General features: G+C 47.9%; 1 protein-coding gene across 9 annotated transcripts in view; it reads left to right on the top strand.

Moving 5' to 3' along the window:
* Positions 1–16,432, top strand: part of LOC309399220 (transmembrane protein 132D-like) — a 330,593-nt gene that overhangs the window by 45,423 nt on the left and 268,738 nt on the right. Inside the window, exon 1 of one of the 9 annotated variants that reach the window (XM_081966860.1) lies at positions 11,838–12,458. The exons of the other annotated variants lie outside the window; for them this stretch is intronic. Within the exon in view, the coding sequence (XP_081822986.1) occupies positions 12,380–12,458 (79 nt within the window). The 5' untranslated portion in view covers positions 11,838–12,379. Of the gene's footprint in view, positions 1–11,837; positions 12,459–16,432 lie in introns of those variants that run through there. 9 annotated transcript variants of the gene reach the window in all.

Here is a 16,432-nt window from a genome sequence, read left to right as displayed (position 1 = left end):
TTCCCCCCACATGCAAAAAAAAAACAATTTCCCCAGATCATTTCGAAAGTCCCAGTGGATTGTTTTGCAAGCCCAAATTGATTCCCGACTCCAGATCCATCCAATCAATTTTCCAACTGAATCGAAAACTCGAAGAGTCAACTTGTTAGCTCAATTTAGATCCCCTGTGGAGGAGAAGAAAGGAAAGGGGGGGGGGGGGGAAATGCCACACTAGGGGGCGCTAAAACTCTACCATCAATAAGGGAAAACTGTGGACTTTGGGATATTGTGAGTATTTTTGCACTGCAATTTAACAATGCCGGCCAATATGCACTACGCAAGCCATGTTTGTAAGGCCTTGGGAAATCTACAAAGATCACAATTATGCAAGCAAAACTGTCGTCGAAGTGAAAATAGGACTTGGAAGAAGCAGGATAAGAAGTGTTGGAAAGAAACGTCCTTCTGGGCTCGGCTCCAAGTGGGGGAAAAGACACGGGAAACATGGAGGCTGCTTGGAAAGATGGTTTAATGGTGGACAGGATCCCACGGCTTCAGCTCACAAACAGAAAAGGGGGATCACAGGCTTACAGATGTTGGATGAAGAAGAAAAGAGGCAGAGATGCTGAAAGTCCCTGGTTTTATCCCCTCTCTGGGCTTTGATCTTCATCTTGTATTCTGATTGGTTGTCAGACTCCGATGGGGCCACACAAGGGCAACTCAACGTTGCTTTGAGTTGAGTTTGGTTGAGCGTTGCTTCTTCCCAGGTGCCCTGTGGTGAGATGGGTAAAGGGCTAATACTATCATGCCTTAATCCCATCATCCTGGAGCTGAAGGGGGGAGATCTTTGTTATGTAGAATAGACCGATTCAGGCCTTTTAATGGTCCATTGACAAAGGTGGGGGCCATTAAGAGTGAGTCTGTTTCCTGCCTAAAAACATGTTCCTCCATTTCTCATCCAGGGAAATATAATATTCTGCCTTTTCAATATTTCCCAGGATATTTCATTTTTCTAGGAGAGGGGTGTGTACACCCCTTGCTACAGTCAAACATGGACTCCTTTGAATTTTGGGGTTGAAGACAGCCGAGAAGGTCTCGGACAGTCAAGAAAACAAACCGACGGAAGCAATCCACCAGAGTTCTCACTTGAGACACAAATGAAAAGCTGAAATAATCCTACCTTGGTCATCTTATATATGAAGCCCCACCTCTGTGGAGAAAGGCCAGATGCTGGGAATGGTGGAAGGAAAGAGGAGAAGAGGACAACCAGGGAGGTGGATAAACTCAGTTATAGTGGCAATGGAAGCCCTGTTGGAAGATCTAAACGGTTAGGTTGGGAACAGATCACCATGGAGGAGATCCATCTATAATGTATACTATAGATTCTATACAGTTGCTAAGAGTTGGCAATGACTTCATGACACATAGTCAAGACAATGAGTTCTCAATGCCAATAGCACTTATATATCGCTTCACAGCGCTTTCCAGCCCTCTCTAAGCGGTTTACAGAGTCAGCCTCTTGCCCCCAACAATCTGAGTCCTCATTTTACCCACCTCGGAAGGATGGAAGGCTGAGTCAACCTTGAGCCCGGTGAGATTCAAACTGCCAAATTGCAGGCAGCCGGCAGTGAGCAGAAGTAGTCTGCAGTACCCTAGTCACTGTGCACCATGGGAAGGAGGAAGAGAAGGAAGGAAGGGCAATAGCACTAAGACTTATATACCGCTTCACAATGCTTTCCAGCCCACTCTAAGCGATTTACAGAATCATCCTCTTGTCCCCAACAATCTGGGTCCTCATTTTACCCATCTTGGAAGGACGGAAGGCTGAGTCAACCTTGAGCCAGTCATGATTGAACTCCTGGCAGCCAGCAGAGTTAGCATGCAATACTCCATTCTAACCACTGGGAAGGAAGGAAGGAAGGAAGGAAGGAAGGAAGGAAGAAAGGAAGGAAGGAAGAAAGGAAGGAAGGAGAAAAGGAAGAATATAGCAATAGCCTGTAGACTTATGTACTGCTTCACAGAGCTTTTACAGCCCTCTCTAAGCCTCTTTACAGGGTCAGCCTCTTGCCCCCAAGAATCTGGGTCCTCATTTTACCCACCTCGGAAGGACGGAAGACTGAGTCAACCTTGAGCCTGGTGGGATTTGAACTGCCAAATTGCAGGACCCCAGCAGTCAGCAGAAGTAGCCTGCCGTACTGCCTTCTAACCCCTGCACCAACGTGGTTCAATCACAGTCATGTGATTTTTTTAGTGACCGATTTGCTGGTCCCCCATTGTCATTAAGCGAGGACAACCTGTGTCGATGAGAATTTTGGATCCTCCTTTGAAAGGAAAGCCCATTAAAGTTTCTCCTCACCAAAGCAGCTGTGATACAGAGTGTGCAACTCTGCGCCAGCTATTTTTCGATTCAACTTCCCGGCGGAAATCCAACAGAGCTGGGATTCACACGTTTCTGAAGAGACCCCCTTTCAACAGGTTCTTCAAGCCTCTGCTTGCCTTTTGGAAAGCGAGCTGGATGGGATTCTATTAACTCCCCTCTACCTATAGGAATGCAATCCCAATTCAGAAAGGCCTTGATTATGTTCTCGTTCTCGTTCTCATTCTCTCTCTCTCTCTCTCTCTCCCCCCTCTCTCTGTCTTTCTCTTTCAATCTCTCAACCTCTCTCTCAATCTTTTCCTCTCTGTCTTTCTCAATCTCTCTCTCAATCTCTCAACCTTTCTCTTTTTCCCTCTGTCTTTCTCAATCTCTCTGTCTCCCTCCCTCCATTTCTCTTTCTCAATCTCTCTTTCAATCTCTCACTCTCCCTCTTTCTCTCTGTCTTTCTCAATCCCTCTCTCTTTCTCTGACCCTCTCTCTCTTTCTCTCTTTCTTTCTCAATCTCTCTTCCTCTCCATCTTTCTCAATTTATCTTTCAAATCTCTCACCCTCTCTCACCCTCTGTCTTTCTCAATCTCTCTCTCCCTCCCTCCCTCCATTTCTCTTTCTCAATCTCTCTCAATCTCTTTCAATCGCTCTCTCTTTCTCTCTTTCTCTTTCTCAATCCCCCTCTCTCTCAACCTCTCTTTCTTTCTTTCTTTCTTTCTTTCTTTCTCAATCTCTCTCTTTCAGTCTCTTACCCTCTCTCACCCTCTGTCTTTCTCAACCCCACTCTCTCTTTCTCTCCATCTTCATCTCTCTCAACCTCTCAACCTCTCTCTTTCTCTCAATCTCTCTCTCTCAATCTCTCTCTCTCAATCTCTCAATCTCTCAATCTCTTTCTCTCAATCTCTCAACTCTTTCTCTCTTTCGCTCTCAATCTCTCTCTTTCTCAATCTCTCTCTCTCTCAAAATCTTTCTCTCAATCTCTGAACCTCTCTCTCTCTTTCTTTCTTTCTCAATCCCTCTCTCTCTCAAAATCTCTTTCTCTCAATCTCTCAACCTCTCCCTTTCTCTCTTTCTTTCTCAATCTCTCTCTCTCTCTCAGCCTCTTTCTTTGTCTCTCTCCTTTTCCTCGTGGTTCAGAATCAGCTCTGCAGGCTGTGTCATCGGCTGATTGCAAATATCTGCTTGTTAAATCTAACACTTGCTGCCAAGGGATTCTCTTAGAAAGCTCAAACTGGTGACCTCTTTAATCGTGTTGAGTTCTTGCTTTCTCTAGCTCATAAACTCCGGATGAAAGCAAAAGAGAAAGAAAAAAATATATATGCTGATGTCGGAGTCCTGCCATAGTCTTGGGGATTTTAAGAAGTGGCATGACAAATCTCTTCAGTTCAGCGGAAGAGCACGGGAGGCCCCCATCCTCTCCTGCCCAAGGTTAGGCTTTATGGACTACAAAAAACACCCAATCTGTCCCCTGCTTCGTGAGTATGTGAGAAGAACATTGGGAGAAAGGATGGAGAGCTACAGACTTTAATAGAAGTCTCAGCCAGCCAGTTTGCACTGGTTCATCCGAACTGGTGGCAGAAATTTTGCCCAGTTCGGAGAACCGGTAGCGATGATTGGCTGGCCACGCCCCCGAACTGGTCCCCCTGTTGGACAGTGGAAGGTACTGTCCACCTGTGGCTTCACTCCCAAGTCAACCTTTAGCTGTTCCTTTCTCCTGGCAGCTCTGCACATGCACACATCAAGAACAAGTTCCAGCTGTTCTTCTGCCCCACTGATCTCCAACTCTGAAGGCAGCTGATAACTGGCATATGGCTATGGCCCCCTCTCTGCCTCCGACACAGAGCCCTCATCAGAGCCTTCCCCAGACTCCAGGACTGGCCCAGGTTCCTCCCCAACCTCCTCACTGTCCAAATCTGCTACCAGATCCGTTGGCTGCTGACGGGCCACAACAGAGCCAAACCAGTCGATCCAGTCTCTTCTTTATAGGAAAAGGGGTTTAACTCCATGCAAGTTCCCTTTAACAACAACTCGTTACATACCGTTGTTCCAAATCAGCAAGTCTCAACCTATTGGGTGTCACAATTGCAACTGTTTGATTGTCCCAGTGAAATAGATTGTGTGGGTTTCGGTGCTGTGGTGCCAAATGTTACATGATCATCATCTTCTTCTTCTTCTTCTTCTTCTTCTTCTTCTTCTTCTTCTTCTTCTTCTTCTTCTTCTTCTTCTTCTTCTTCTTCTTCTTCTTCTTCTTCTTCTTCTCCTCTTCCTCCTCCTCCTCTTCCCCCTCTTTCTCTTTCTCCTTCCCCTCTCCTCCCCTTTTCTTCTTCCTCCTCTTCCTCACTCTTCCCTATACCCTCTTACTCTCCTTTTCTTTTCTCTTCCTCTTCCTCCTCCTCATCTTTCCCTTCCCTTCCCCTGTTCCTTTGTTCGTTGTTCCATCTCTTCCTCCTCCTGTAGGAAACACAAACAACTTCATCTGACCCTTCTTTGTCCTACTGAATTATTCCCTCCTCCTCCTTCTCCCATCTTCTCCCCCTCCTCTTCCTCTCCTTCTCCCTCTCCCTCTTCTGCTTCCTCCTCTTCTTCACTCTTCTTTTTTTCTCTTTTTTCTCTTCCCTCCTCCTCCTCCTCCTCCTCCTCCTCCTCCTCCTCCTCCTCTTCAAGGGAAATTTGATTACTGGTAAAGAACGATTGGTTCAAGAAGAGGGAAATCCAGGCAAGGTAGCCTGCTTTGTTCACGTAAACAAAAGGCCTCAGTGAGTATCTAGGACGTTCGTAGTAAAAACGGGAGAAAAATCTCAGGACTTGGGCAATTTCTTCTTATTTAATCTTTTACCAGCCAATTAAAGGAATAGTAGAAAACTTCTTGGAATCCCCCAATGCTTGGTTCACTGCTACCCACCCACTCTAATTGTTTTCCTTTCTTGGCATTGACATTTCCCTTCCCAGCTGGTTAATGACTCAAATGAGATTCCGCAGTCTTTAGATCTGTGTTTAATTCTCTCTTAGAAAGCAAGGAGAAGGTTCATAATTGCTTCTGGACTGGTGTGTAATAGATGTCTCAACCCAGAGAAGATGGGGAGGTACGAGGGGCATCTCAAAAAGGGGACCCCTTTCCGGTTGGCAAGATTGGTTTAGGAATTTTCTATCTTCCCTGGGAGTTGTATTGTGTTGGTGTGTGTGTGTGTGTGTGTGTGTATGTGCACTGCGGGAGCTCAACCAATCACATTGTGCATAGGTTGCACACCGACAAATAAATCGTTCTGGAAGTCAAACTTACCAGCCAGACCAGTTAGGAAACATGACCAGATAATCTCATTCTACTTTCTTGTAGAAGAAAATAACAGAGTTGGAAGGTACCTCGGAGGTCGTCTAGTCCAACCCCCTATACCCCTAATGGCGAACCTATGGCATGCTCCACCGGCCAGCGGATTATCATGTGTCTCCGTGTATACGGGAGACGCATGCACATGCGTGGGGGGGGGGTTGCAATGAGCACACGACACACACAACCTGTGGGCCCTGCCCCCTGCGCATGCACGTTTGACACCTCCCCCTCCTTCCCCCAGCCACCTCACACATGGGCGCGCACAGTCCCCCCCTCCCTTGGCCCCTTTTTTGGTCCCAGGAGGCTTCAGGGAGGCCTGCTAAGGCCAAAACAGGCTGCGGGGTGATTGGGGGTCTCGCGTGCACATGCACGGGGTGGCCCAGGGAGCGCAGGGTGTGTGTCTGTCACGCGTGCATGTGCAGGGGTCAGGGCCCATGGTGTGTGTGTGTGTGTATTGCATTATGGGTGTGTGCCAGGGGTGGGCTCCTGCCAGTTCTAACCTCTTCTATAGAAGAGGTTCCACAAATCTACAGTGCCATTTAGAACGTCTTCCAGCTCCCTCCCCCCGCCCATCCGCCCATCATCAAGATGAAGAGCGAGAGGAGGAATTCTGGAAGTTGAAGTCCACAAGTCTTAAAGCTGTCAAGTTTGAACACCCCTGGGGTTTTTCCCTAAAGGGTTAGGGGTGCAAGGGTCTTGTAACTTGACAGCTTTAAGACTTGCATGCTTCAATGCCAGTGTTCCTGAGCCAACATGGCTGGAAGAGGAATTCTGGGAGTTGAAGTCCACAAGTCTTAAAACTGTCAAGTTTGAACACCCCTGGGTTGTTTTTTCTAAAGGGTTAGGGGTGCAAGGGTCTTGTAACTTGACAGCTTTAAGACTTGCACACTTCAATGCCAGAGTTCCTGAGCCAACATGGCTGGAGGAGGAATTCTGGGAGTTGAAGTCCACAAGACTTAAAGCTGTCAAGTTTGAACACCCCTGGGTTTTTTTTCTAAAGGGTTAGGGGTGCAAGGGTCTTGTAACTTGACAGCTTTAAGACTTGCACACTTCAATGCCAGAGTTCCTGAGACAACATGACTGGAGGAGGAATTCTGGGAGTTGAAGTCCACAAGTCTTAAAGCTGTCAAGTTTGAACACCCCTGGGTTTTTTTTTCTAAAGGGTTAGGGGTGCAAGGGTCTTGTAACTTGACAGCTTTAAGACTTGCGGGCTTCAAATGCCAGAGTTTCTGAGCCAACATTTTGGTTGCTAAGCAAGAGCGTTGTTAAGTGAGTTTCGCCACATTTTACAAGTTGGCCACGCCCACCCAGTCATATGGCTAGCAAGCCACTCCCACAAAGGAGGCCACACCTACAGAAGAGGTTCTAAAAACATTTGAAACCCACCACTGGTGTGGGCACACACAAAATGGGACAAAAAGTTTAGCCAACACAGCCCTATACTACTCTAAAGAAATGGCTGTCCAAACCCTTCTTGAAAACCTTCAGTGATGAAGCACGTAAAACGCCTGGAGGGAGGAAATAAAAGAATGAACGATTGCGGTGTGTGTGTCTGTGTGTTTCTTTTTAAAGTCTTCCCTTCACCCTTTCACAGTCTCTGCAAATGGCTCCTACTCCACTCACCTGCTTCTCTCCCCCCCCCCCAACCTCCACCCCGGCGGGGACAAGATAATTAAAAATAAATAAATAAACAGGGGCGCTGAAGGATGGGATGAGACAGCTGCCGGCACCCAATATTTCAGCCTCTGCTTCTCCTGCCTTCTCTGATTGCATCTGCAAAGAATTTGCTTTGGATGGTGGGCGACCTGCCTATAAGGGAGGGGGGAAGCAAATTTGGGGGAAGCTGGAGTTCAGAACAAGGTCTAAGGGTCAGAGTGGGGTGGATGCAAGTAAAAGAAGGGAGGTGGTGGCTCAGTGGCTACACTGAGCTTGTCGATCAGTTCAGTGGTTAGAATCTCTAGTGTCACGTAACAGAGTGAGCTCCCGTGACTTGTCCCAGCTTCTGCCAACGTAGCAGTTGGAAAGCACGTAAAAATGCAAGTAGGAAAATAGGAACCACCTTTGTTGGGAAGGTAACAGCATTCCATGCGCCTTCGGTGTTTAGTCATGCCGGCCACATGACCACGGAGATGTCCTGGAATAGTGCCGGCTCTTAGTCTTTGAAAAGGAGATGAGCACCGCCCCCTAGAGTCTAGAACGACTAGAACATATGTGTGAGGGGAACCTTTACCTTTACCTTAAAAGATTTTCAGAGTCCGACTTCTATCATCATTGTCATCACTGTATAAATCCAGCTGGGCCTTCAAAAGAAGCCGCACAATGAGTTGGAAGGGACCTTGGAGGTCTTCTAGTCCAACCCCCTGCTCAAGCCGGAAGCCCTCTAACATTATTTACAAACGGCTACCCAGCCTCTTCTTTAAAACCTCCCGTGTTGGTGTACCCACAACTTCTGGAAGTTCCGCTGTTTTAACAGTTTAATGGGTAACTTAATTAATTTAATTTCATCAGTCTTCCCACTGATTAACTGTTCTCACTGTCTGTCTATGGAGATGCTCAGCCATCCAGTTGTCCCAAAGGTGCTTTGTTTTCAAGAGGCAACTGGACTTTCTGATTTTTCTTTTGAAGACGTTTCGTTTCTCATCCAAGAAGCTTCTTCAGCTCCGACTGGATGGTGGGGAAGGGAAGGATTTCTACTCCTTGCAGACAGCTGGTCATTTGCATCCTTTTAGAGGGTCGTTGAGGCCACTTGGAGGTTTATCTCTGTCCTCAGGGTCACCTGAGTGGTGCAAATGGGAGCCTTTTCGGAACTGCTGAAAGGACTCCTGTGTTGTCGACTGGAGATAAGACGATGTTATATCCCTCCGTCTCTGTTGAGAGAAGGCTGTTCAATTTTGATATAGATCCGCAATGATACTATGCCACACAAACCACACAGATCCCTCTCTGCGAGCCGCTGTCCCAGCTCAGCTTCACCGCCTCCCGCTCACTAGCTGATTTTCAGGTCTCTGCCACACATGTGTGGAGGGCGGGGCGCATGCAGGAGTCATGCGTGCATGCAGGGGGGGCATAGGAAGTTGGGGGGGATGGCTTGCCTCCCAAGACCCATTTTTGGTCCTGGAAGGCTGCAGGGAGGCCTACTAGCCGAAAACGGGGCGCAGGAGTGTCACGCTTACATGCACAGGGGTGGGGGGGGGGCGCACACATGTGCTGTCGTGCGTATGCACTTTCTTTAATCCCTCTTTTAAACCAGGGATCCTCTCTGTCCAAAATATGTCCTCACTGTCAGGAAATTTCTCCTTGGTTCTAAGTAGGTTAAACTTAGTTCTGTTCATGTAAGTTCTGCAAGAATCGCGCTGTTCTCTTTGTTTCCTTCTTAGCTTTTTAGCATCTCTTTCAAATGGCGTATAAACATGGTTTATCTCTATGGGTCTATCGATGGGCAGTGGCTGAATGCCAGGCTTCCAGGAATTTCTTCCTGATTTTGGGGGATTTGGCGTGGTCCAGGACACTGTTGGCAAACTTTTTGGGCACCAAGTGCCAAAACAGGAGCATGCATGCGCGGGGGAGCTCCAGAAATCGGAAGAGCAGTTCCCTGGCGCACATACTTGCGTCAGGAAGCCAAGCTTCCGATTTCCAGCATGTGCATGCGTGCTGATCACATGGTCTTCCAGTTTCTGGCATGGATGCGTGTGCAAAGACCAGCTGGCGCACCAGAAACTCACTTTCCTGGCACGCATATGTGCGCAGGAAGCTTTGTCATCAGGTTTCCGGCCAGAGGTGGTATTCAGCAGGTTCTGACCAGTTCTGGAGAACCAAGAGCGGAAATTTTGAGTAGTTTGGAGAACTGGCAAATACCACCTCTGGCTGGCCCCGCCCCATCTATTCTCTGCCTCCTGAGTCCCAGCTCAGTGAATGGAGATTTTGCAGTATCCTTCCCCTGGAGTGGGAAGAGAATGGAGATTTGCCGATTCTCCGAACTACTCAAAATTTCCACTACTGGTTCTCCATAACCTGTCAGAATTTCACCCCTGGTGAACCACCACCTTCTACCACCTCTGACTCCCCCCACCCCCCACATCTATTCTCTGCCTCCCAAGTCCCAGCTGATCAGGAGGGAACGGGAATTTTGCAGTATCCTTCTCCTGCCACGCCCACCAAGCCACGCTCACAGAACTGGTAGTAATTTTTTTTTGAATCCCATCAGTTTCTGGAGCACCCGTGCTCGCAAAGGCCATTTGCCGGGAGCGCATACGCGCACTAGAACCCAGAAGAGCAACAGGCAACGGCTGCCATACCGGGAGAGTGGCTCTGCGTGCCACTTCCCACACATGTGCCATAGGTTCCCATCATGGGTCTAGGATGCTGCCTGCTTTCAACCCAGTTGAAACGTGGTTTAATCTTCCCATGTGTGGTGAGATTAGGGACTTCTGCTCTCTGGTGGCTGCTCCTGTTTCTGCCAAAGGCTCCCCCCTCCCTTCCAAAGTAATCAACTAGATTTGAGCAGAACAAGTCTGCCAATTCCAGGCATAGATCAGCCTCTTAATCCTTAAAACCCTCCGGAAACGTTGGGCTCTAACCCCCCCTCCCCACCCCACCCTACCCTTCCCAGCAAATCCGAACGCGGAGTTTTTAATCCTGCACGTTGGAGCACCGAAGGCGAAGGAAAGCGGGGGGGGGGACGGGGGGACGGGAGGTTCGGAGCGGTTCTTTGAGCGGAGGTCTCTGTCTCTCGCGATCCCCTCGGTGGCTTTGCAGCGCGATCCGTTAGATCCATCCCCAATACATAGCCGTAGGTTGTAGGTTGCGAACGTGTTGGCTGCAAAACCGAACCTCCTCCTTATTCTGTTACTACTAAAAGCGTAAAAAATAATAATCAACGAAGCCATTGGAAAAACGCGATTGTCTTTTTTTTTTCTTCCCGTGTCGAAGCTGGAACATCTCTTTGGCCACTGCGGGGGTTTAGCAGCGGGCCGGGGTGCAAGGCGCAGCCCCCTCCTCACTCTCTTCCCCCATCCCCCTGCAGTTTTCCCAGGGGTTCGAAAAGAGACAGGGGGCTCACCCCAGGGGGGCTCCCTCCTAGCTCCGATTCTCCCTGCCTTGCGGGAGTTGCCGGACCCTCCCCTGCGCCCCCTCCCACTTTACCTTCCCCCCCAACTCCGGGGAATCCCTCGGGGTGGAGCCTCTTCGCCTGCGGGTGGGGGTGGGGATGAAGAGGGCGGAGCGCGACCGGGAAAGAGGCGGGGCTTCTCCTACCCCTCCCCGTCGGGCTCCTTTTGAAGTCTGAGCGTCTCGAACTCGCGAGGGGTGGGTGGGGGCGCGCGGTGTTTTCCTCTTCCATCCGCCTCCCCGCCCCAATCGTGTTTAGCCGCTCCCGGATTGGTCGGGGGAGGTTAACTGTCCGCGAAGGGGAGGGGGCTTGGAAAGCATTTGGAGGAGTGGGGGGGGGGAGAGACGGGAAAGGTGTGTGGGGGGTATTGATCCCCTTTCTGGAGGTGATCTCCCCTCCCAGCCAACCTGGGAGATCTTTCGCATCTCCCCTCCCAGCCGACCTTCTCTCCTAGGGGGTCCCCTTCCATCAATTGGCCGGGGAGAGCGGCTCCAGCTTTGTCCACACACACACACACCCTCCCCAAATTCTAGGTTCAGACGAGAACTTGAGTTTCTGCAAAGGGGGCGTCGCGCCAGGGAAGAGGCGGCGACTTCGGAGCCAGCCCAGCCTCTCTGCCAGGCGCGTTCCAGCTTTGCCAGCAAGGCGGCGGGCGGAGGCAGCGCCGAAAAAGCGAGGAGTTTTCCTTTCGGCGGGGGACCCTCCCCGACCCCCTTTCTGCACCCCTCCCTGCCTTTTCTCCCCTCCCTCCAGAAGCCCAGGATTCCTACGGCTTGCTTGGGTTCCAGCCCCCACCCACCCAAAGAGGAATTTAGTCCGTGGCGAGCCAGACCCCTGCCTTCCTTCCTTCCTTCCTTCCTTCTCTCTCTCTCGCGCGCGCTCTTCTCCATCTCTTTGCGCATCGTTTCCCGTGGCCTCTTTTCTCTCCGGGTGGGCAAACTTGAGCGCTTCTCACTCACCCTTGCCCCCTCTCCGTAAAAAAAGGAGACTTGGTTGCCCCCCCTCCTAGCCAACCCTTCCTGGGGGGGGGGGGTGGAGAGAGAGAGAGAAAGAAGCCACAATCTGGAGACGCTTCAAAGATCTGTTTTGGCGAGCGGATGGTCCCTTCCCATCTCGGCGCTGGGCATCTGAAACGGACCCGCTTTTTTTGCGCCCTATCCTGAGTGTGCGGGCATGGCTCAAGCCTTTCTCCCGGCCGGCCTTTTCCTCCTTCTTCTGTCTCCTCTTCCCAGCCTTGGAGCTCCGTTCCTCGCAGCTTCGTGTTGCTTCTTCCGACTTCGCTCCGGATCGAGTCTCCCCTGGAAAAACCTTCGCTGATTTTTTCCTGAATAATCCAAGCTGTAGGTAGCAGAGAAGCTCCTGAATTTTGAATTTCTTTCTTTTTCTTTTCTTTCAAAGCGCCCAGGAGACAGTCCTGAAATCTAACTTGGAGCAAAATACAGATTCGTTTTTTATTTTATTTTTTTTATTTTTGGGTTGACCAGCAGATGACTTACCTCTCTCCTTTCCCCCCCTGGGATGAAGGGGGGAAAAGGCCCGGACAGGTGGCTAGTCCTCATTGTAAAGTTCTCGGGACAAAGCTTTAACTTCTCTGCAGCCCGCTATGGGGATCCTTTGGCCGAATCAGATCATCCGCTTTCTCTGGCTTCTGCTCTTCAGCCTGGCGGTGGTGCTCTCCAAAGGTGAGGCAAAAATGGATGGATGGATGGATGGATGGATGGGTGGGTGGGTGGATGGATGGATGGATGGATAAATAGATAGGTAAGAGATTGGATAGTCACTTGTCTGAGATGGTATAGGTCCTCCTGCTTGAGGAGAGGGCTGGACTAGAAGGCCTCCAAGGTCCCTTCCAGCTCTATTCTATAGATAGATAGATAGATAGATAGATAGATAGATAGATAGATAGATAGATAGATAGATAGATAGATAGATAGATAGATATAGAAAAGACTGGAGAGTCACTTGTCTGAAATGGTATAGGTCCTCCTGCTGGAGGAGAGGGCTGGATTAGAAGACCTCCAAGGTCCCTTCCAGCTCTATTCTATAGATAGATAGATAGATAGATAGATAGATGGATGGATGGATGGATGGATGGATGGATGGATGGATGGACGGATGATAGATGACAGACAGACAGACAGACAGACAGACAGATAGATAGATATAGAAAAGACTGGAGAGACACTTGTCTGAGATGGTAAAGGTTCTCCTGCTTCAGGAGAGGGCTGGACTAGAAGACCTCCAAGGTCCCTTCCAGCTCTATTCTATAGATAGATAGATAGATAGATAGATAGATAGATAGATAGATAGATAGATAGATAGATAGATAGATAGATATAGAAAAGACTGGAGAGTCACTTGTCTGAGATGGTAAAGGTTGTCCTGCTTGAGCTGGAGGCTGGACTATAAGACCTCTAAGGTTCCTTCCAGATTCTATCCTATCCTATCCTTAGATAGACAGGCAGACTTCATTGCTTTTAAGGTTTTGGCCTCTCTTAGCCAGAGATTTATCTGGAGCTGAGTTGTAAAAAGCTTGGTCTTGAAACCCCCCCTCCTCCAAAGCAGACAGGATTTACAGGTACTCCTTGACTTATGGCCACAATCGAGCCCAACGTTTCTTAAGTAAAACATTAAGTAAAACATTTGTTAAGTGAGTTTTGCCTCGTTTTGTGCGGCTTCTCTAGCCACGGTTGTTCAGCGAATCGCTGCCCTTGTTTCATTAGTAACATGGCTGTTAAGTGACTCTGCTTCTCCCATTGGCTTCGCTTGTCAGGAGGTGGGCCAAAGGGGGATCACGGAGCCCTGCGACGGTCATAAGTACGAGTTGGTGCGCAAGTGTCTGAATGTTGACCATGGGCACGCTGCAATGGTCGTAAGTGTGAAAGACGGCCATAAGTCAGTCACTTCTTTCAATCCCTTTGTAACTTCGAACTTTAGCCCTCGACTGACAATAGTTTGTTTAGCAACCGTTCGAGGTTACAAGGGGATTGGAAAAAGTGACTTATGGCAGTGTTTCACACTTGCGGCCATTGCAGCGTGCCCACCGTCACGTGATCAAAATGCAGCCACTTGGCCACTGGTTTCACGTTTATGACGGTTTTGAAGCATCCCCTTTTGCGACCTTCTGACAAGCAGAGTCAACGGGGAACCCAGATTCCCTTCGGAACCCTGTTACTAATGTAACAACGGCAGTGGTTCACTTAACAACCGCGGGAAGAAAAGTCGCAAAATTGGGCATAAAACTCATTCAACAAGTGTCTCGCTCAGCAACAGAGACTTTGGGCATCACTGTGGTCGTAAGTCGAGGTATGCCTGTATTTGCCATGGGTTCTTGACCTCCGCCTGCATGCCTCCCACCTGTGTTTGCCACCTTGGTATAGAATAGTATAGAATGGATGAGATGAGAAGAAAAGAGATAAGAAGAAAAGAAAAGAGAAGAGAATATGAAATGAGAATAGAATAGAATAGATGAGAATAGAATAGAAGAGACGAGAAGAGAAGAAAAAAGAAAAGAAGAGAATAGAATCCGCTTGGAATGAGCCTCCTGAAGAGCACATGGTTACTGAAAGCAGAATAGAACAGAAGAAAGAATAGAATAGAATGGATGAGAAGAGAAGAGAAGAGAATATAGAAGAGAATATGAAATGAGAATAGAATAGAATGGATGAGACGAGAAGAAAAGAGAAGAGAAGAGAATATAGAAGAGAATATGAAATAAGAATAGAATAGATGGGAATAGAATAGAAAAGATGAGAAAAAAAAGAATAGAATAGAATATGAAATGAGAATAGAATAGAATAGATGAGAATAGAATAGAAGAGACGAGAAGAGAAGAAAAAAGAAAAGAAGAGAATAGAATCCCCTTGGAATGAGCCTCCTGAAGAGCATATGGTTACTGAAAGCAGAATAGAACAGAAGAAAGAATAGAATAGAATAGAATGGATGAGAAGAGAAGAGAAGAGAATATAGAAGAGAATATGAAATGAGAATAGAATAGAATGGATGAGATGAGAAGAAAAGAGAAGAGAATATAGAAGAGAATATGCAATAAGAATAGAATAGATGGGAATAGAATAGAAGAGATGAGAAGAAAAAAGAATAGAATAGAATATGAAATGAGAATAGAATAGAATAGATGAGAATAGAATAGAAGAGATGAGAAGAGAAGAAAAAAGAAAAGAAGAGAATAGAATCCCCTTGGAATGAGCCTCCTGAAGAGCATATGGTTACTGAAAGCAGAATAGAACAGAAGAAAGAATAGAATAGAATAGAATGGATGAGAAGAGAAGAGAAGAGAATATAGAAGAGAATATGAAATGAGAATAGAATAGAATGGATGAGATGAGAAGAAAAGAGAAGAGAATATAGAAGAGAATATGCAATAAGAATAGAATAGATGGGAATAGAATAGAAGAGATGAGAAGAAAAAAGAATAGAATAGAATATGAAATGAGAATAGAATAGAATAGATGAGAATAGAATAGAAGAGATGAGAAGAGAAGAAAAAAGAAAAGAAGAGAATAGAATCCCCTTGGAATGAGCCTCCTGAAGAGCATATGATTACTGAAAGCAGAACAGAACAGAAGAAAGAATAGAGGAGAAGATATGAGAAGAAAAGAAAAGAGAAGAGAATGTAGAAGAGAATATGAAATGAGAATAGAAGAGAAGAGAACATGAAATTAGAATAGAATAGAATAGGAGCTGGAGGTCTTCTAGTCCAGCCCCCTGCTCAAGCAGGAGAATCTATGCCATCTCAGATAAGTGATTGTCTACTCTAGACTCTTCTTGGAAACCTCCAGTGATGAAGTGCCCACAACTTCTAGAGGCAAGTTGTTCCACTGGTTAATTGTTCTCACTGTCAGGAAGTTTCTCCTTAGTTCCAGGTTGCTTCTCTCCTTGATTAGTTTCCATCCATTGTTTCTTGTCCTGCCTTCAGGTGCTTTGGAGAATAATTTGACCCCCCGCTTCTTTGGGGCAGCCCCTCAAATACTGAAATACTGCTATCCTGTCGCCCCTAAGTCTTCTTTTCCAGGCCCAAAAAAATGCAGATTCTCTTACTGCTGAGAAAGTGGGCATTTTGCTGAGAAGGTGGGCATACTATCTGCGCATCATTTGGATGAGAAAAACCCCATTTGCTGAGGTGAAGGCACCGAGTTTAAGGCTGGCCTTTCCTAGAGTCCAGTGCCCCTCTGGATGTGGAAGCTGACCAGATGATCGGTTAGCCTTAACCTGCCTCACAGGGTTGTCGTGATAAGAGGATGACATTAGAAGGAATGGAACTGTATATAAGTGTTGTGGCCTACCAGCACAGCTGGCAGCAGATTCGGACAGTGAGGAGAGGGTTGGGGAGGAAGATGGGCCAGTCCTGGAGTCTGGGGAAGGCTCTGATGAGGGCTCTGTGTCGGAGGCAGAGATGGGGCCAGAGCCGTATGCCAGTTATCAGCTGCCTTCAGAGTCAGACGTCAGTGAGGCAGACGAACAGCTGGAGCCTGTTCCCAGTGTGCGCATGCGTAGAGCTGCCAGACGAAGGGAGGAGCTAAAGAACAAGGGTCGACTAGGGAGTAAGGCCACAGATGGATGATGAATGGCCCCTCCCAGAGGAAATAAAAGAGGAACGAAGGGGGAGTGGAGTTTGCAGGAGACCATTAGTTCGCTT

Source organism: Natrix helvetica, assembly GCF_964273705.1.
Source record: "Natrix helvetica genome assembly, chromosome: 14".
Lineage (NCBI taxonomy): Eukaryota > Metazoa > Chordata > Lepidosauria > Squamata > Natricidae > Natrix > Natrix helvetica.
The sequence above is the reverse complement of the archived record's forward strand: the minus strand, read 5'-3'. Positions and strand labels throughout refer to the sequence as shown.